Source organism: Podarcis erhardii (assembly GCF_964252035.2).
Source record: "Podarcis erhardii genome assembly, chromosome: 10".
In the NCBI taxonomy this organism is placed as follows: Eukaryota; Metazoa; Chordata; class Lepidosauria; order Squamata; family Lacertidae; genus Podarcis; species Podarcis erhardii.
Window position 1 is genome coordinate 32,203,665 of NC_138500.1, and position 21,966 is coordinate 32,225,630.

Consider the following 21,966-nt stretch of genomic DNA (forward strand, 5'->3'; position numbering starts at 1 on the left):
TGTTGCCCTAAGAGGGAATGACAGCAAGCAGAAATACCAGTGCTGTTGACATTATAACCCATGTTCAGGTAGGATCCCTCCCTCTCAAATGACTCAATATTTCAAATTCTCTTAACATGGGAGTCCCCTGTGATGAATGTCTAACCACCACCCCACACCCTAGCTTGGGAGAAACTATCCAGGAGTTTCTGGAGACATGTTAGAACTTGGTGCTCTGGCTAGGCTACCAAAGCACTATTGTGACCAAACTTGGTATAGTTTGTTACTTAGAGGAAGGTGCTTAACTTGAAGGAAACACTTTTCCTTTTTTAGGTGCTCATAATGGCGGCTTCTTAAGTGCTGCATGACAAATACTGTACATTCTTTCCAAAATACTGGCTTTCTAACCATTGCATGCAGTGACAATCAACACGCAAGCAACGTTGAAACCATCATAATACTCTTTGCACATGTCAGGACACCAAATCCTGAAGCACTGGGCCAAATGAACACTTAAAACAGTCTGCCACAAGAAGCCCCTAGTGGTGATTGCTACTGCTACCCAAAAAACCAATTTTGTTTAATCCAGGAATAAGGGCAGTGTGTTACGGATCCTAGTTGATTTCTGGACATGTCTTGCCTTACAGGCTAGCAGGGGTAGTGGTATTACAAAACTCCAGTGCAACATTATTTTCTGAGTTCTTGGTTAGTATAGCATTATGTAGTAACATGTTTTCATTTTATTCATATAATTAGGGCACTTTTCGTAATCTTGTTATGGTTAACTTTGCATGCTCCGACAATCACTAGCACTTGTCATGCTGCCATGTTTTAAACACTATTTGGAAGTGAAGCGAGTATTTTTGCAAAGCCCTCCGATTGCATTTACCAATAGCATTTGGAATAACCAATACACTTACGGGTTTTCTTATATAAGGCAGAAATTTTAGAAAATGTTGGTATCCTTTAAGCCTCATATACCCGACTTACTTCTAATACACAAATGTTAAGTCAAATCTTACTGAATTCAGTCAAATTTACTTCCACATAGAAATATTGTGGTAGAAACGTAGTCCAATTAAAGATGCAGTAGCCAGGAAAAGGTCATGGTGCTAAACAGCATTTTCTGCTTTATATACGGCATTCAGTGGCTTCCAACCATACTTTGGGAGATTTCATTGCTGCAACATTTCCCGTTATCATCCAGGTGGCTTTCAGCAGGTATCAGTCACGTCTGGTCTGTGCTATTTCTGCAGTGAGCTCCTCACTCACCCTGGGGATGTCTCCAAAGAGCTGAGCCTGTCTTCAGGACATTTACTTTCTGGCTTTACACTACTGCACCCATCTGGAGAAATGTTCCTCCCAATCCCCCCAAAATCTATTTCCCACCCTTCAAACCCTTAGTGCCCTTGCACAAACAACAGGGACAAGAGGCTATTATATATCATGCTTTTAATACAAACTTAAAAAAATCTGGAACAATAGAAACTGTACAGATTTGATCAACCTTTGTTGTTTTTTAACTAAATCTCTAGACACGCCAATGTCCTGTTCCAAAATATTGCACAACATTCTGAATACAAAACTCTGATTGTATTCCTCCTTCGCTAGAGAAAAAAGAAAGAAAAAGAACGAAACCCCCTCTGGATCCCTACTCAATGGCCCCCTGCATGTAAGAACCAAAAAACCAAACAAGAACAGCATGGACCTCTGCATTAAAAAACATACATAATTCTGTCCTCTTTGTGTCCATCCATACTCCAAGATCACACGTTGCTGATTCGCTCTTCAAAAAGGGTCAGGAAGGAGGGAAGCGAGGGGAGAAAAGGAGCTTTCACTGCTGCTTTTTTAAAATTTTCCTGAAAAAATATTTTTTTCTCTCTCCTCTAAGAAAAAATCTTGAAAAGAAAAAAGTTCAAATTTTTTTTACGTTAGAAATATACATATATTATATATACCTCTTACATTTTACAAATGTAGCAAATTATTCAATATAAATGGACAACAAAAAAATTAACACAAACCCATAAAAATAAAAGTTAAAAAAAATCTCTTTTTCTTCCTAAGAAACCAGGTAAATTAGTGCAGGTTTTAAAAATAAAATTGAAGCTGAACGTCTAACTCTTGAGACAACAAGACCAAAAAAGAGGCCGTGAGTTTCATTGTCGCCAGCACTGGAAATGCTTCTGAAGCACGGTATGTGTTCCTTTAGGAAATACAGAGGTTGGTCCTTCCCCTTTTCCTCCTTATGAACGCAGACTTCTTTTCAAAAAGCAGTTAACAGGATAAAGCAGTGTGAAACATCACATATCGCAGGTGCTAGTGAGGTTCTCTCCCTCCCTTCAATATACTTAAGCCTGAGAAGGGTACATAACCCCACCCAAGGCAGTGGCTCAGGGCAGCATTCTGCTGCATGTGGAAGTTCTCAGCGGAGATTATGCTGGGCAGATAGGGAGCCAGCAGCTCTCCTAGGGAGGAAGTCCAGTGTAAAAGCATGGCAGTCTACAGTACATGTTGAGGGGAAAGAGGTGGGTGGCAGTGGTAATGTTGGGAGTGGGGGTGGGGTGGGGTGGGGTGGGGTGGGGTGGGAGGAAGACAAACAAATGTGTTTACTGAAGAGGTCTAACGTGTCTTGTTCAGGTTTAGGACTTCTAGCTTCATGAAACTTCACCCATCACATTACTGCCCAATAGTATCTTCCCTCCTTAACCCCTTAGTGGCTCACAGAAAACAGGCAGAATGCAAATAAGTTTTTTCTTTTTGAGTGTCCTTTTCCTCAGCCCAGCAAAGAGGCAGGGGTAAGAAGGGGGTACAAAGAAACAAAAAAGGGCTCAACTTGGGGATACCTAGAGAAGATCTCATGCATAAGCCACATCACTGTGGCCTGGGCAAGAGACATTTCCCATCCATTTCACCGAATGATCTCTAGTGCAGAGTCAGGCATCCTTCACAGGAGGACAGATGCTTGTAGCAGTTAAGGCTCATATACAGTCCTACAGGGAATCCTCAGTTTAGCTTAAGTGGAAACGCAAGTCTCCAGGTCAAGTCACCAGAGAGCTCTAGAATTGTAGCTTATTTATTCAATATGACTTTGCCAGAGAAGGTGCAAAAGCAACACTTTATACACGGTCCAAACCATGCTGTTTGGGGGTGGGGAGCAGATAGTGATGGTAGAGAGAATATGCCTAGAGTATGTAATCCACAGCCACATCTATGTTATCTGCCCTGAAGTTCTCTCTCACCCCTTATCACCATAGATAAGTAAACTTTTGGACTCAGTAATTATCTCACAAGGCATAGATGGGGAAAGGTTTGCAAATCATCTGCCAAAAGAAAAGAAAAACTCACTCTTGAAGGCCACTACTGTCCCTGTCTTCCAGGCTGTCCTCTCATGACAGAAAAGGGAGATGCAGGGAATACCATTAGGATTCCTAGTTCAATAGCAACAATAAGGGAGGAGAGACTCTACATTCTTATCAGAGAACACTTTCTTCTCACCACATGTTGAGCAACATTCTACAGCAAGCCCACTTCATTCCTCATGCTCTCGAAATGGAACAAGTCCAGACTGGACCTGATATGTGGGGCGCTCTTCCGTACAGGAATGCCTGCTTCCTTTCAAATGAAAAATCATAAGGTTTTTGGTCAGAAGTCTTAAGAGACATGAGATTCAAAGTGCAAACCCTCATGCTATTCATCCAGAAAGCAGTCTGCACTGTAACTCCCTCTTCCCTGCCAAAAAGTAGTGCTATCATAGTCAAGAGCAGGAAACCATCCTTTCCATGAGAATTAGTAACCAAATGCTCGGCTGTCAACAGAAGAGCTCAGAACCCCATAAACCAAGGCAATTGGTCCAGAGGAACATCAATGGGGGCTGCTCAGGCACAAAAAAACCCTGGAAGGCCAGCTCTCACTCCTACCCTTGAAAGAGAGTGCAATATACATGGATCAATTTTTCTCACAAGTCAGAAGTGTTTGCATCTAGAGTCCTATTTATACATCATAGCATTAGCAGCTGACATGGGATCTAAGCTTCCCAAAGAGTACATCTAACTCCAGACTCTTAAGGGGGCTAAGGGGAGAGGAGGTGCTTACAATGGAAAACTGTAGGGGGGAAAAACCTGTCCCAGATGCTACAATGCTGCCCCTTCCAGCATTCCCCTGAAGCTAGAGGGGCTAAGGCCTTGCCATCACCAGTTAGCGCAGGAAGAAACAGAAGCTGAGAACTTTGTTCTACTCCCATTTTGCAATAGGAATACAAAAACGGAGTTATGAGAAATGAATACATTTGCTCCACTGTCTGGGCCTCTCATTACGCATTGAGAAGCCCAGGCCTACCCTAGGAAGTGCTTGAGACTTCACACATCAAGAAGCCTTCTAAATCATCCCCCATCACTCCAAAACAGGGGGCGGGGGGAAATCAAGGTATCTGGCTGCAAGGGACATGACAGCACCCTGAAAAATGCCATCCTTGCAGTAAGAATATTTGAGAACCAGTTCCAAGAAGCAGCATGGGACATAATATAAAGTGGCTCTGGCTCCCACCACTGCTGGGCTGGAACAATAACCTTCCTCATTAAGTGTACAACAACGGATAGGAAAGAGCACAGGAAACAAGTTTAAAAAAATAATCAGTGCTTCAGCAGCGCTTCCTGGCATGACACAACGAATCAGGATTTGTCTCTTTCCAAGAAGCTATATTTATAAGATTTCAAATATTTCTAATTATTTTTTCTCTTTTTTTGGAAGTTATTTCCCCCAGAATACTCTCATGGTGGTCAGTTGGCCAAAACCACTGGCTGGAACGACTGGCTGGGATACTGCATGGCGTTCAGATTGTAGCTGAGTCCTTCCACGAAGGGTGTCTTCTCCAGAAAGAGGCTGTTGGTGCTGCCCCCAAAGACCTGAGCCATGTCAAAATTGCCGCCGCCGCCACTGGCACTGAATTGGGATGCAGGAGGCATGCCGCCGGCCTGGTTTTCGGTGGCTACACCATCAAAGAAGAGGCTGCTAGCTCCTGGCGATCCACCATTGTAAACAAACTCCTTGGCATTGGGGGAGAGCTGAGATTGAGGGGCCGTACTGCCCCCGATGAAGTTCAGAGAATGCATAGACAGGGAGAGACCTTTGTGCTTCAGCAGGCCATTGGTGGGCGACCTGGCCAGGCGCTGCTGCTGCTGTGGTGGAACCCCTGTGCCACTGGTGGCTGCTCCAGCTCCTCCGCCTTTCTTCATCTTGGTTGAGCCAAACTTAGTGGCAGCAAAAGTGGCAGTGGTGAAGGTAATGGGCTGGGCAGAGCGAGGGATGAACGTGGGGCTGGGTGACTGGCCAAACGATGGGGATGGAGAATTGGACAAGGAGTTGTCCTGGCTGCCAATGGGGACGAACACCTGAGCGTCAGGATTGAAGCTGCTCTTGATCTCCTTGTCCAACTCAGCTGCACTGCAGCCCTCGCTGTCATCTAGATATAGGACCTTGACAGACCCTTTCTCACCAATCTGGTAGGAGACTTCAAATGGGTCAATCCAGACACTCAGTTCTTCAGGAACATTGGCCCGCACATCCTCTACAGCCAGCCCACTCCGCTTGGCTGCCATCTCAACTACGGGGTCCACCGTCTCCCCAATGTGAACACAGCGGTAGCCAGAACCCTTCAGGGGCTTCTCTGGGTACCAATGGCCTTCATATTTTTTCTTCAGCAGCCGCTCTAGCTCCTCACCAAACAAGTCGGCCCGCCTCCGTGGAAGCTTGTTGTACAGATATGAGATGATGAAGTTCAGAGCAACTTTGATCTCCAGATGCATACTCCCTTCACAGCAAGCAAGGTAGGGCAGTATATTAAAAATAGACAGCGGACACAAACATAGACGGATTTTGGCTCCAAACAATTCTGAAAAAGACAAAGAGAAATGAAATGTAAGGTGGAAATATTGTATCTTTAATACTGTTGCAGCACAATAGTTATACTTTTAGTTGCAGAAACTGATTCCTGAAAATTCAACATCTTAACTGGCAATAATAAATAAAAGACTGTGCAAAGTGCATTTGCACCTTGACGATTGTAAAGAAGAATATCCCTTTATGTGTTTAACACATACACATTTCTTTGGTTCTTTGTATGCTGTCAAACATTATTATTTATTAGTTTATCTCTAGGCCACTCACCAGCCAAAAATTGCAAGGTGATATACAACATAAAAAGCTGTAAAACTACACAATAAAAATATGATAGATGCTTTAAAAAATCACAGTAAGTTAAATGTTATAAAGTAAATCAAACCAGCAAAATATACACCCTTGGAGTGCCTGAACTTCCTTCAAGAGCCTCAATAAATAAATACGTATTTTTTAAAGTGCCTAAAATTGCTAAGGAGACCAACTGCACCTCCAATGGGAAGGATTTTCATAACTGGGGTGCCACTAAAAAGAGGTGTTGCTGTCTGGACAATGCCATTGATAGCACCACTAGCAGAGCTTTCATGTAGTTGCTACTGTCTTAATGAGTCAAAGTTTCATTTTAAGACACTGGAGCAAAGCAGATCAATACATTTCAAAAGACAGAAACTAGTTTAGTGGTGATTCATCCCATTGTGGTAACACCAGTGATCCTTGACATTGTAATATTAAATAGATAAAAAAAAAGCTGAAAAGGTGTTTCTTCTGAAAATAGCTTCAGAAGGTCAACTCAGATAAACAGAAGATAATCCTGGATGGAACTAACAGTAGCTTCTGATCCCAAGTGATATAAAAACAAGGCATACGTTCATCAGGAAGACTCAGGAAGGTTAGTATTATGTGGCCTGGAAGAGAACTTTAGGTCAGGCTTTCCCAACGTGCTGACCTGTAATGTTTTGGTGTAAAACTCCCATTGTCACTGACCACTGGCCAGTGATGAAGCCCAAAACACCTGAAGGACAATAGATTATGGAAGACTGACTTAGATTCCCAAACACCAAATTTTCTTCTTTATCCCCCTTTTTTTTTTAACTAACATTCTAGGAGACCTCCAATCATCACTCATTCTATTAAATACAACTCTAAATGCCCCAGAAAAAAATAACAGAAAATGAAGGATATTTAAAATGAAAGCTATATGTATTATCTTGGCAGCTTAGCAGGATAGAGACTAGCTTTTTGTTTCCTTAGGATCACCTATAACAAGTGCCTACTAAAAAGCAAGGGCAAAGGATACACTCCAAACTTCTGACATATATGTCAAGCTGCTTCTTCTGGTGTGGTGCTTGGAGCTAAGAAGAAATCTAAGCTTATCCTGAAGAAGGAACAAAGAGACCTCTAACTACAGCATTAGGAACAACAAAGGAAGCTACTGGATAAGTTTCAATCTTACACGCCATTTCTGAACACTTGTGGCAGCTTATCTGCCTAAAATGTTTGAAACTGCCCTGGTGTATGAACAGCTGGAATTAGACAAAATTGTGTGAAAGAAGGAATTAGCACACAATGACTGTACAAACTGTACACAGGTAAGATACTGAATTTTCTACCAGAAGATGTAGTGATTATAGGTGGTGATTCCTTAAAACCAGGGTTGCATTCGCCAAAAAGAATGCCTAGTTGCCATTTTGGGACCAGACAGCTTGAAAGTTGTATTTTTCAAAATGACTTTTTGGTTCCTGAAATTCATTCTGATTGTACAAATAAAATATAATATAAAGAATTCTACAGGATGTGATGCAAGTGTGTGAAAACATTCAAGACCCAAGGATTTCAGGCATGCATCTCCAGATGGTGAAGATGGCAGTCACCATCCTGGCGCCCGGGCATCTTCACCTGGCTGCAAGTGGCTGATAGCCAGCTGCAAAATGCACCTGGCGAATTTCAAACACTGGCCACCAACAGTATTTGAGAGAATAGACAGATTCATGGAAAGTAGCCCTATCAATGGCTACTAGTCATGATGGCTGTATGCTGTTCTCCAGGATCAGAAGCAACATGTTTCTGAAAGTTACTGGGGAACAAGAGCAGACTATTGGGCTTATGCTGTATTTGTTCCCATAAGCATCTGGTTGGCCACTGTAGGAAACAAACTGGATTTGATGGGTCTTTGGTTTGAACCAGCAGGACTTTGTGTTATTGTGTTTCACTAAAGCGTTAAAAAACTAAACTCTGCATTAAGTATGTCCACAGAAACCTGCCGATTCTATGCCTGCTGTATTGCAGCAAATAACAGAAGAGCTCTCTAAAAAAATTCCTCTGAATGCAGTCTTATATAGTTGACCATGGCCTGACCGCTAACAGCACAGCCCAAGACCTTGGAGCTTGTTTTTCAGGAGTTACTAAACCGTGAGAAGTTTTATCACAGCTATTTGAATGTGCTTCTTAAAATGGAAATTGCCACAGGAGAAATTTGAGTAAGGCAAATTTCTGAAAGGTCAACTAGAAGCAGAACATTTTCAAGCTAGGCAGTCAAACAAACTCTTTAAGATGGAGCCTTCCAATGGATTTCTGGCTAAAGAACTATTGTTAAAGCAATGATCCTCAAATTTCTCCCCCTCCCCCAGATTTCTCCCCCCACGGGTCTTGGCAAACCCCTAAATTCTGTTTATGCCTCTTGCAGCAATTATAATTATTTGTAATTTTATTATTACATTTGCTTACTGCCATTTATCCAAAGATCACAGGGCAGTTCACAACAGAATGCACTGTGCTAAATACTGTATGATTTTTAATTGTATTTTTATTGCTTCTTCTTTTCTTATATTCTACCATAAAGCACACAATCAGCTTGGAACAGAAGCTCATGTGCAAGTTCAACCCACAACACCCTCAGTAAACAAATAGGCTGCATTTATTCCACATATAGCAAAGTTTCAGTCTACTGTACTGAAAGCTTAGCAAACTTGAGAGGGTAATACATGACTGGCATTAAGAGACCTTATATTTCTATAAGGATGCCACATGTTGGAAACTAGCTACTATAATTCAGATCTGATAGTATTTCTTTCTTTCTAAAGGGACACAGAGCTGTCTACAAGTATGTTTTCAGGAAATAAACTGTTTTTGCTTATGTACATGCTGGATGTCTTGGTCAGAATATTAAGTTACAGCTCACTTCAGAGTAATTATGCACAGGAGTAAATACCACCAAGTTGAAAGGGACATACTTGCAGATAAGTGTACAAAGGATTGCAACCTTCAGACCTAAATACCATTGTCCTGATTGAGGGGTGCTCTTTCATAGTATAGCTTTAAGACAGGCATCTACAGCTGGAGAATGGAAAGATTGTCTCTCACAGGAGTTCCCTTGTCCATCTGGCTCTTTCTCTCTCAGGGAAATGAAAGGAATGTATTACTTTTCTTCAAGCAGAACTTTAATGGTTGTGAGTCTTCAAAGATAGTACAAAAAACTACAGATATCTAATCTTCTACTCTTTGGCTATACCATGCTGCATTTATCACTACAATGATAAATTAAATGTTTGTGTTATAGCATCTATACAAATAATAATAATCAAACACTAGCTGACCCCACATAATTTAGCACAACAGTCTAAATTATTTTAGAAAAAAGGTCCACCAAGGAATATAAATCTAGCTTACATGTCAACAAAATAAGCTTTATATCCATCAGGATTCAGTAATCCCTAGGCTGTTAATATGGCATCCTACACAGGGGATGACTGCAGGTGGCAAAGCATAACAGTCAATACGGAATCCCTTGTTTTCGCTGCAGAACTTCATCAATAAAGGTGCACATTACCTCAGGACAGCCTATGGTTCTGAAAATGTCAGAGGCAAGTAGCAATTTATTTTGTACGAGACAATTACAAGCACATGACACAATGTGGAATAATGAGCTACACAACATTTGCCTATGATTCGATGCAAGAACAATCTCCGGCATTAGGGCATAATGTCTCAGTAATACAGGCATTGTCAAGGTACATCACTTGCACATGAGGAAATTCTACAGTGGTCCAATCATATTGAGTAAATACTTTAAATAATGACCTTGTCAGTTAGGTTTCTGACCCTTACACAAAATACGGCAATTATTGGGGGGAGGAAAGCGGTACAACGCTGGCTTCATAAAGCCATCATTGCTTTATCCCAATATAAGCCAGAATCTCATAATAGTCTCCTAACATTTGCTTGCAAGCCACACCCAAGCAAAAGAGCAACCTTCGATTCAGTTGACCCCACCTCACCAATGCTCCCAATTTCAGAGGATAATCTGAATTAAGTACAGATGCAATACAAAGCGACTGCGCCTGGGGAGGGGCAAGCCCGAGGAAGACACGTTCTCGATCCACGATTGCACAACCCACTCCCTCTTCTCCTGCCAAAACCTCCTGCGTCTGTGGGCGTTATTTGCACAGGGCACCTCCCTCCCAGGCCCCCTCGCGCACGCGAAACTGGCATTACTGTCCCGCACGGGGACCTGCTCTCCGCCCGCCTCCTGCCCCACAACTTCAATAATCGCCTGTGCCAAGGTCCACGGATGAATGACCCAGCCAAGGAAGCCTCAACACCCATTAAGGCTGGCCTCCTCCCCTCCGCTCTGCCTCGACTGGAGTGTCCCGGGAGTTGTACGACGTAGCGAGCCCTGCTTTTCTCCTACACAAGATGCAGCGCCTGGGCGAGTGACCTACTTTGCCTTTTAACTACCCTTCTCAATATGCTTTGCGCCAAAGCTGGCCCAGACAGCGAGCGCCTGCTCAGTGGAGCACGGCACAAAATTTTCCAAGGCGCATGCGCTCTCTGTGCTCGATTGCTCAACGCTTCTCCCCCCCCTCCATCCCCCCCCCCCCGGCCTCAACATGCCATCTTGCATTGTTGGATTTCTATGTGGAATAACTAATTTCTCGGCCTCTTTCTCCCCCGCGCGGAGAGGCGGCTTGCGGGGCCGGAGATGGATTAAGCGGAGGAAATTTCAATCAGGGCTTATTGTTACGGTTGCAACTCACATCTGCTCCTGCTGGGTAGCTCAGAAGTAGACAACACCCCCCCCCCTCAAAAAAAGACACACCAACACACACACACACGCGCGCGCAGAGCTGCTAGGCCTACGAAACAAGAGACTTGGCCAGGAGTCCTTGCAATACTCGGAAGTAAATGCCCGCTCGTTCAAGTGCGCCTTGAAACTGACAGCCAAGGAACCAAGCCGGGAGATGCGGCCCGCACTGGGGGACGAGGAGGAAAGGCCGCTTCCCCTTGTTCCCTCCCCAGCCGACCTCCGCCTCCCCTTCGCGAGGGATGCACGCACCAAAGAACCGCTTGCAGCCTCCTCTTCCGACCTAAGGGAAGCCCCCCCGCCCAAAAAAAAGATGGGCGGAGGCCGAGGAGAAGCGGAGGCCGGGTGAAGGTGATCTGGCCCTGACCTTTACCTCCAGGCTCTGGCTCTCGCTTCAGGGCCGCCCAAGCTTCTGGGTCACAGGCGCCCCCGCCCCATAGCTGAGAGCCTTCCCTCCCGAAATCCCCCTTCTCAATAATGGGGGGGGCGCGGAGGTGACACCCCCAAATTAAATTCGAGGGCAGTGCAAAAATGTGGCTTTGGGCTCCAAGCCGCCCCAGGCCCGCACCTGCCGGGCCCTCCGAGGCAGATCCCGGGGCCTAATTTACCTCACAGGGTGGCTGTCACGGGGAAGGAGAGGAAGGAGACGGCCAAAGGCCCTTCCCACACCGAAAGCTGCTCCCCAAACCGAGTCCAGGGCTGCCGTTTGGTTTTCCTGAGCCTCCCCGCCTCCATCCCATTATTAAATCACTGCGGGAAGGAGAACAAGTTCATCATCCCACTTAAGCTTTGGGGCTGCCGGAGGCTGGATTTCTCTCCCCCCCCCCCTTGCTCCGCACTATAATATAAATATATCTGTATTTGCTTTGTTTTAGGTCTGCGTTTGTGACATAAGAAATCCTAAAGAGGCCCCCGGGGCTCTGTTCCGAGGAGGGAGGGGGAAAGAAAGTTCGAGCACAAAACGGGCTGGAACCATCTTTTTTCCTGACAAAAGCCGAGCTTTTGAGTATTGATCCGGATTGAGCGAAACAGAAACCATCTTCCTCGCTCGCTCGGGTCCCAAAGATCCCCTACGGTCACCCCTTTCGGTCCAGCCCTGTTGGTGGTGGTGGCGATGATGGTGTTGTCACCACCACCACCACCGTTCACATTCTTAAAAAGGATCGAAATTTTCTCCCCTAATTCACCCGAACCTGGGAGGAAGGCAGAGAGGAGGGTTTTTTGCACGATAGGTGGTCCAAGGACTCGATCATCGCGAATTACCTGAGGGCTATGGGGTGGCTGTTGTTGTTTGTTTTTAATCCACTCCGGTAAAATGAGTAAAAACAAAATGGTGAACCGGGGACATTTTTCAGTCGTTCAACCCAAATGACTTTCAACCTCCCTTCACGATGAAATGAAAAACATTAATCGCTTTTGGGGGGGGGGGGGCAAAGAGTGCCGTGTAAGAGACACAGCGCTACTAAGACTAAGGCAGGGATTCATGTTTTCCCCTCCTTTCTATTAAAGGGGCAGAGCAGATCTGCCTACGATGATTTGAGTAGAAGCCAGCCCTTCTCTCCTTGAGAGAACCAGAAGCGGAGTTGGAAGACTGGCGGCTTCTGAAAATCTTATTAGCACAATGCGATTAATTCGTTCCTTAAAGGAATATACGAGGCGCAGCAAAACCCCAACGAGATAAGCCGGCGTGCGGAAGAAAAACACCGTTCAAGAAAATATTTAAATCGTGACTTTGGAAATCGTTCCTCTTCCTTTGCCCTCATCACCCCTCGATTCTAGCAATAAGCCGTCACTTACTTCTTTTTTTCAGCACCAGGTGAGATGGTTTGGTGGCTTCTTTTTCTTTCCAGGGTGTTTCTTGGGAGTTCCTCTCTCACAAAGTGCTGATATGGTGGTGGGCGTTCGATTTTTTTTATATAAAAAAATTAAATGGATGCTGTTTTAGATAACTTCTCCCCCTTCTACAGGCCCAATCAGAAGTGGGGTGGGGGGATGTTGACTGGGGCGCCCCCTACTTCCTTCCTTCCCTCCCTGCGCAGGGAACCTGAAGCCACCCTCTCCCTGGCCCAAAGTGAGCAAAGTAAATGAAAAGTTTCACCCTTAGCAACCCTGCGCATGGATATTCCCTTCCACACCCAGGGTGACGCGTCCTGCAAAGGACAAGGAAGGGGAGGGGAGGGAGGGCAGGCTGGAACTACTTTCCCAAACACTGGCTTTAAGTTAACCCGTTCTGCGCCGAGCGCGTTATATTGTGGTTTCAGATGCTTGGAAACGCCTCCCGTAATGAAAGTCCGTCATTTGCCACGGATATTTATTTATTTTTTTGGTACGTTTTAATGAATTTCCCCATTCTGTGACAGGCAACAACTTGTATTCAACCCTTCAGAGAACCCTCCTGAGAACAAACCAAGGAAATTTTAAATAGATTGGACCCCTTTACTTACTTCCGAGTAAACCTACATAGGCTTAGGCTGCATGAGAGATCAAGCTTTTATACTGAAGACTTTGCCCCTTGTAATCTGAGTTAATTAATCTGCAATAACTACCAACAAGCTTTCTTCCACACACACAATCATTTATGGAGACAGAAATGCTCCCCGCCCCTAAGGATTTGCTGAAGGTGGGAAAATTCCATATTTCCCACCCTTAAGCCTCACTAATAGTGTGAGTGGGTGGCTAGCACCTTTCACCACCAATTAGTGAATGTGAATATAGAGACAAGGGTTGGTAATTATATTTGATTCTACTCTGCTATCTTCAGTTAGGGCTGAGAAAGATTTCAGACTAAAGCCCTGGAGAGCTGCCAGGCAGTGTGGATAATACTGAGCTAGATGGACACATAGTCTGATTGGATATAAGGCAGTTTCCTGCCTCTGACAAATGAAGCAAGAAATATTGTATAGCCTGATGGTATCTAGGCATGTTTATTTGGAAGAAAAACCCATGATGTTCAGCGGTGCTTCTTTCTCCAGTAAGAACCGTAGCTTTGAACAAATATGCACCTATTCTGTACCTCCTACTTTACTCCATTAAATGTTTATAATGTTTGTATGTCATCATACCAATGAAGGATATTTGAATTAGACTGAAACTGAACAATCTCTCCCACTGAACATTTTGGTTCACCCAGTCCTGTAACCCTCCAGCCTGGAGCTGTCAGGTGCCAACTCCAGCCTCAGATGGCACAGCCGACAGGGGTGATAAGTGATGTAGTCCAGCATTAGAAAAATGCTCACTGCAGGGTCAGCCCAAGACATTTTGCAGCCTGAGGTGCAGCACAAGATGGTGTACTTCCATTTGATATATACAATGCAACTGGGCTGGTAGCTGGATTTTATTTCATCACTGGCAATGGGGCAGTGACCTCCGCCACATCTGTGGGAAGCAGGTTCATTTAGGGTGGCCAGGACTATGTGGCAGGCGGAGCTCTGACATCCAACAGCGAAGAGTGAATCTTGGAGCCAGGAGGAATGCCTGTGAGGCTGCCTCTGCTGCTTCCTAGCATCTGTTGCCTCATATGGCTAGTGGTAAGTGTAGGCCCTGTACAAAAATTGGGTTCTGTGCTTAGATTTTTTTAAAAAATAAACATGCTGCAGAAATAACATTTTATAAAATGACAAGCTAAACATGTTTAGGATGGATTTGTAGATGAGGGCAACAGCGCTTGTACCACGGAGTAGGACCACTATTTGCAAACACATTCAGTTTAACTGCTTAATGTAGGTTAATTCTTATTATAAAATATGTCCATAATTTTAGTCCACTAAATCAAAATCGTGTTGCTTCCCTCATTTTCATAAGTGATGGGCTTTTTTCAACCAGGACAATGATAGTAGCAGCTGGCTTAATTATGCCATAAAAGTGTTTCTGTGAGCTGATTCAGTGAATGGAGGATTATAGTCGAAATTTTGTTCGTATCGACTCAATTGGCTCTTAGTACTTGTTTATATTACATTTACCTTCAGGAAAAAACCACCTGCACTTTAAACATAAAATATTTTGACAGGTGAAATTGACACTCTATAATACTTGTCTCTGTAAATCAAATTAAATACCCTGCACTGCAGATTTCACTCATCCTTTCCCATGCATTGTTCCCAAACATGAAGTGGGTGTAAGTGGGGTAAGCTTTTTAAATTCCTTGTGGCCATTCTAAGGAGAAACCACTCTGAGGAGGCTGGGAGAGCAGTTTCAAGCCATCTTTTCTAGGATCTTAATTATGAAGTTCCTCTCAAACCTCTGCATGGCAATAATCTTCTTTAAAGAACAGTAAGATAATTTCCTTTTGAGGGTGTTCTGCAGAATAGGCTTACCAAGAGAGAAATCCTATACATCATGTATACTCAAAAACAAGCCCCATTAAGTTCCATGGAACTTACTCAAAAGTAGCGTTTTCCAGACAGGTTAGCTGGTTGCTGCAAAAACATCGAAGAACCCTGTGGTACATTAAAGGTAAACACATTTATCATGGCATGAGCTTTCCTGAAAGAGAATCCGTTTCATTAGATGCAAGAGTCCACTCCTTTGGTGTGCAACGGATGACTTGTCTATATCTAGCATTGACAAAGTGGTGTTGGTGCGGAATCGGAGACAAAAACCTATTTGGCTGTTGTTCCTGTAGCTCTTTCGCGGAGCCATGCCCTGCTAAAATAGTCTTGTCATAGCAGGAAATTGGATCCCCGACCATAGGATCTTTCAAAAAATGGCAGCTGTTAGTTTCTTTAAAAGGGAAAGAGAGAAGGGAGGGTTTGCCCTTGCCTGGAAACCGTGGGCTACGACTTCACAGCTCTGTGGGAAGCTTAAAACTATCTGCTTTTTGAGTGCATGAACTTTCTTAAGAAAGAGCTCACTTAAAATGCGTGAGGTAGTCTTGGCCCCTTCCCCTTCAATCTATGGAGAGGGCACTCAGAGGCACATTGCGCAGTCTCAGGATACGCTCTCGCTTCACAACAACCCAAACCTTTGGCAGGCACGGAAAACAGATCCTGGAGCAGAAGGATCTTTGCGATCCATTCCCCAAATACTGTCCACCCCAATTTTCTTGGGAGTTATCCCCGTGGTTAAACCAGACTGTTGAGATCTGCGTGTGCGCGAGCGTGTCCTATTCGTCGATCGACAAACTCAATTTTATTTTTTTCGTTGGAATCCGAGCGTAGAATATACGTATTTATTTGTAACACGGTGGCATAAGGGGCTGGCGTGCGCCATCAGATCTCCCCACTGGCTGCCTTGCGTTAAAGCACGCGAACTGCAGGCTGCACAGAAGCGCACCTCTATTTCCCTGTTTATTTTCATCCTTCAAATGCCGGAGGGTATGCAAATCAGCTCACAGCCCCTAAACAAAACCCCACAAGGCACGGATGTCAGATGGCATTTTAACTATTCATGGAGCACGTTTCCCCGCTCTCAATTGCAGGTGCTACTCCGCACGATTCAGGGACTACTTTTTCAGCAGTGCGCCTGTGCATTTGCCTTCGTCGACGTAACTTCAGACGCAAGCACTGAGATAGGCAGAACAACCTGCAAGGTGTAGGAGCGCAGGCTGTTCTAAAAATAACAGCACCATGCTAGCAACAGCCTTTCCATTGGCTGGAGTCGTTAGGGGGTTCTGCAGATTGGTCTGCTGCGTTAACCAATAGGCTAAAAGCGGGGTGGGGTCGGCGTGTTTTGTGTGTAAAACTGGAAAGGCAACTAGGTTGCTGGGAAGTGTAGTTTTTTGCCTGTAGGTTCCCTAGGCCTGAAGTTGCCAAAGGAAGGTTAAAAACAAGATTTAAGGAACGATGTGAAGCTGTGCTGTTAAAAATAAGGGATGTGTTGTATTTTATCTACTCCCGTGGACAAATATGCTGTTTAATATGTGTCTCCATAGAGCATTTCATTGGTTGTTTATAGGGAGGTGTAGAGACACATTCTGTGCATCTAAACCCCTATTAGCTATGGAAATTATTCTATGTTTTTCTTTTGCCTGTCTGTATAGCACACAAACAGGAAAGCATGACAGGTTTAGACTGCCCTGTATGAACCATTTAGGTCTTATAGTAGATAAAGTGTCTCTCTACTCCTTATTCCTCCTATTCAGAGTTAAGCATGTGAGAGCTGCATTTACTACTTACAACAAAAGCCAGGGGCTTTGGCATAGTCCTGAAGCCAGTAGAAATGTCTTCTTCAGCATTCATGTTACTGATTTTTATTGTATGTTAATATTTATTTATTACACCTCTACTAGAAGCTCCAGAGATGTAAACAAGCATATAAGTACAATTTTGCCAGTCACATAACGAGTGTAATCCTAACTGCGCTTACTCGAAAGTCCACATTTCAATGTGGCTTGTTTACTCAAAAGCACAGTTCAGTACTGAGCTGTAAGGCTGCATTTTTAAATATATATGCTTGGAAGTAAACCTCACTGAAATTAATGCACCTGCTGTGGGCATACCATGAATGATTAATTAACATGAAATGAAATATTACTTGTATCAATAGGATAATTTGCCCTATATTATTAAAAATAAATTTGACATGTTTTAAACCTGGATTACTATTCCTGTTGTTCATTGTACTGCTCATCTCCATTCCACTCAGTAGGACATTTGTAGTTTCCTATGCATAGTAGGAAAACTTGGTGGATTGTGCCCAGAGTGAACATAACAGCTCCACCAGTTAAAATAATGCGTTTGTCCAACAGGATGTTAGTAAACCTGCTAATCCAGGCAACAGAAAAGTAGGACAGAATTAATATACAATTATACCAATTTGACTTAAATGAGACTAAATATTATGTCCCTATCCTAAACACACTTAATGCAAGTCTTTTTAAGTTCAAATCTCATTGTCCAGAAGACTAAATGGAGTGCTCAAAAGGATATGTTTTTCAGATTTCATATAGTCAACTCAATCTACATCTAGTAAAATGAAATTACAGCAGCATTTCTATACACATTTACCTGGAAGTATCTTATTGAATTCAGTGGGACCTCATTTGTTCCATAAAAGTAAATGGACCTTAAGCTCATTTATAGCACAGTTCTATTAGAACTAATGTATCTTAAATCCTGGAAGCTCATATAATTAGAATGTAATAAATGTACAGCCCAGTATGCAATCTAGCATAACAGGTTATGTTCTATATGTAGGCTATATGATCATCATAATCATTATGTACATTAATAGCGAACTCAGTTGCTGAGTTACGACGGCTATGTAGCCAAAATGGTGCTACCAAAAATACAAGAAGTAAAAATATCAACATGCTTGAGAGAACCCGAAAATAAGCAAAAGTAGGGGGAAATAATTACATAAATTGTAATAACATTTTGTTGCAGGCCCCACTTATAATATCATATTCTTTTGCCAGCATATTTGGTTATTAGGCAGACAATGTTCCAAATATTTAAATAAAGGCAATGACACCCAGAACTGTCCACTGACATACTATGTAGAGATGCCTCAAGCATTAATTTTTCCATGGTTCATGTGCTCTTTTTACAAAGATGAAATATAATATTCCAGTCATCTATGCTATACTTGAAGGACTACATGCACCCTGAACCACTATGCATATTTATGAAAAAACAGATCCTTGTATATTCAGTAAGGCTTGCTTCCACAGTACATTGAAATGCAGCACACACGTCTATTCTCAGATATATCCGTCAATTATTGCATCTATATTTCCACGATCTTTTCATCATTCGTATCCATTTGGAACCAGTCAGGGAGAATTAGGAAGACAAACTGAAATAGAAAACATTTTCAGCAAAGACACACAATTTATTATTAAATCCAGCTATTCCTAATTTTGCTTATAGTAAACCAGCCTTACATTAGACTGACTAGTCCAGTTTCAAACTGACACTGCAATTTATGTAGCTTTTCTAACAGTGCAATATCCTATACATGTCTACTCAGAAGTAAACTCCACTGACTTCAGTGGAACTTATTCCTAGGCGAGTATAGGATTGCAGCCTAAGATTACATTTTAATTGATTTTAAATTGGATGAATTTTTTTTTGCACTTTTTTTTAATTTCCCAGGCACATGGGCAGCCCTAATGGTATTTTATTATATTATTAAATCAGTTTTTAGTATTTAGTAATTTTATTATTGTATTTTTTATCTGTAAATTGCTTTGGAACTTTTTAGTGGAAACTAACACACACATTTACTGTAATACACTTTAAAAATAATCCAGAAAACTTAGTTAATATTGCTGCCGATGACTGAATAAATCCTATTCATAGGAGAGAGGAAAAACATTCCTTCCACCATACTAGCTTTGCTGTGAGTTTTTAATACCAAGAAAGACCAGTCAGTCTATAATTAGGTGTAATTAGCACTTACTCATTGCCCAGCATTCTTTACCTTTGCATCACCTGACACTTACCACCCAAGGAAATTAGTTCTTTCCTGCCTTTCAAATGAAGAAACAGTTTGACAAGGAGCAGTTACTCACCATGAAGGTGCAAAACACAATATATACTACAAAGTCAGACTTATTCATCTCAAATCATCCTCCAATTTAGTTCTCTATATCTTAAGACTGGAAGGTGAGAGGTGTGGACTTTTGTGAGGGGAGGAACAAGCCATTCTCCTCCATCCTCTTCTTGATTTATGGCATTAATAGGGCACCTGTGGCCATCCAGATATGATTTGACTACAAATTCCATCCCTCCTTTTGATCGTGCTCACTGGGATGATAGGATGTAGGCATCCAACACCATAGATTCCTCATCCCTCCTTTATGTCCATTTCCCTGAGTTGACTTACCAAGCTGGGAATCTTGGGGGCAACTCTGTTTTTCACAGTCTTTATGCCTTCCCTCAAGTGCTTACCTGACTTGGGAAAACTTGACCAGGTAAGATAATTGCTCCCTTGACAAGAATAGTCTGAGAAGCCATGAGACAGAGAACTACTGAGTTGTGAGTTGATCACACCCATTTTATGATGGTTACATGTAAGACTCAGGAAGATGATCAGGCATGTGATACACATGATTAAAGCATATTACTAACGGGCTATTATGGGCCATTCCAGGTCTCCTCACATGAGCAAATTTCAGCTTAGTAGTTATGACTCCTTTCTAGGCCTAGACAAAACATTGCAAGTTTTATTTTCATAGAACTTGGCCAGCTGTGCATCTAATGGGACACAAAGGCATATATATGAACATAACAATGCATTTGAAGCAGGGCTAGTTGGAAGGTACATAATATATTCTCAACACCAAAGAGCACAATTTACACAGACCTTCATGTCTGTGTATGGGTTTTTTTTTGTGTATGGGTTTTGTGTGTATGGGTTTTTTTTTTACAAATTGTATTATTGTAGGACCAACATGAGTACATCATCCATACCATAAATCTTTGCTTCATTCTTTCTATACAATAATCTCACAAGGCAGGCTTTGGGCTCCATTTTCAGAGGAAAAGCCAGGCTGAAATACAGTGACTGGATTTAGGATTGGTAAATGCAGGTTTGGAGAAGCTATTCTCCGTAGAGGCTGCACTTGTTTTTAAATCTTTTAAAAACACTCTTTAAACTTTGTAACTGAAAGATAAGGAGCCTATGCCATTAGTGACACATCAAGTGGTACAAGCTTTTGAGTGCCAAGGTCGCTAAAAGTAGTGCACACTGTATCTTGGTAACATTGGTTTCCCTGGAGATTTACTAATGCAGGCCTGTATAATTTGTAATTTTCAAGTTGAAAATAGCCCACCAGCCACATTATTGTGGCATGCCAAGCACTCCCCCATTCCAATTTTGCAGGTCCAGGAAGGAAGTAAAATCAAGTTTATTGAGCCCCTAGATGGCTGCCACATGCGGCTAGTGGAATTCATCCAGCTTGGTGATAAGATGTTTAGTCTCATAACAAAAAGTTGCAAAGAAATCAGAATAAATTTCTTATCTGAGCAGCCTGCTTTACATTGTCATTTTTGTTGGACTCTTAGGCATTAAACCAGTCTCTCAAACCTGGGTCCCCAGATGTTGTTGATACCAGGACCAGTGGTCAGGGATGATGGGAGTCGTAGTCCAACAAGTTTGAAAAAGGCTACATTACACAAAGACATCAAATTTAAGATATCTGTGCCAAGTAGAAGCAAAACTCCTCATTAACAAGACAGTAAAGGTAAAGGGACCCCTGACCATTAGGTCCAGTCACAGACGACTCTGGGGTTGCAGCGCTCATCTCACTTTATTGGCCGAGGGAGCTGGCATACAGCTCATGTGGCCAGCATGACTAAGCTGCTTCTGGCGAACCAGAGCAGCACACGGAAACGCCGTTTACCTTCCCACCAGAGCAGTTCCTATTTATCTACTTGCACTTTGAGGTGCTTTCGAACTGCTAGGCTGGCAGGAGCAGGGACCAAGCAATGGAAGCTCACCCCGTCGCGGGGATTCAAGATAGTAGCTCACATTAAACAAGACAGTAGCTCACATTAAAAGGAATGTCACTTCTCTTTTTATCAAATATTTTAGTCTATAACATAGAGTAGACCAAGACAAGATCCACAAATCATGTCACAAGTCATGTTCTGAACACTTTTCATGCTTTTTCACATCATCTTCTTTTTCTTGCCATTTTCAACCATTCCACGTCATATACCCAATGTGGGGAACCTATGGCCCACCAGTCCTCTCCATTTGGCCCATTAAGGTCATTTGGGCTAAGCCATGCCTACCTGCTTTATACCTGATATGATGTCTGATGTAGGACAGATGAAGACATGGCTGTGCCAAACTGGGGTTGCAAGCACTACCAATCTAGAGTACAGAGTCTTCATTTTGAGAATTAATTTATCATAGAAGCATAGAATTGTAGAGTTGGAAGGGACTTCAAGGGTCATCTAGTCAGCCCCTGCAATGCAGGAATCCTGCCCACAGCCATCCCTGGGAGGGCTCAAACCACCAACCTTCTGGTTAACAGCCAGACACACTGCCCCATTGTGGCACTGGTGGCTACATGACTGGATAGATTTACAATATTTTGCGTCTTGAGTCTTTCCATTCTGGGC

At 43.0% G+C, this 21,966-nt stretch overlaps 1 protein-coding gene across 2 annotated transcripts; it reads right to left on the minus strand.

Annotated features, from left to right (window-relative positions):
• Positions 1-1,414: 1,414 nt before the first annotated feature.
• Positions 1,415-13,048, minus strand: TOB2 (transducer of ERBB2, 2). Of its 2 annotated transcripts, none has more exons than XM_081879387.1 (2): positions 12,752-13,048; positions 1,415-5,869 (listed from the first exon to the last, which is right to left on the minus strand). In XM_081879387.1, the coding sequence occupies exon 2, from the start codon at positions 5,781-5,783 to the stop codon at positions 4,758-4,760; it is 1,026 nt and encodes a 341-aa protein (XP_081735513.1). In that variant the 5' UTR covers positions 5,784-5,869; positions 12,752-13,048; the 3' UTR covers positions 1,415-4,757. The 2 variants fall into 2 exon arrangements, with proteins under 2 accessions (XP_081735513.1, XP_081735514.1); XM_081879388.1 differs by lacking the exon at positions 12,752-13,048 and adding an exon at positions 11,563-11,685.
• Positions 13,049-21,966: the final 8,918 nt, after the last annotated feature.

What these genes read in the sequence shown, in the direction of transcription:
- TOB2 (XM_081879387.1), bottom strand. Translation starts at nt 5,783, where the DNA reads ATGCATCTGGAGATCAAAGTTGCTCTGAACTTCATCATCTCATATCTG.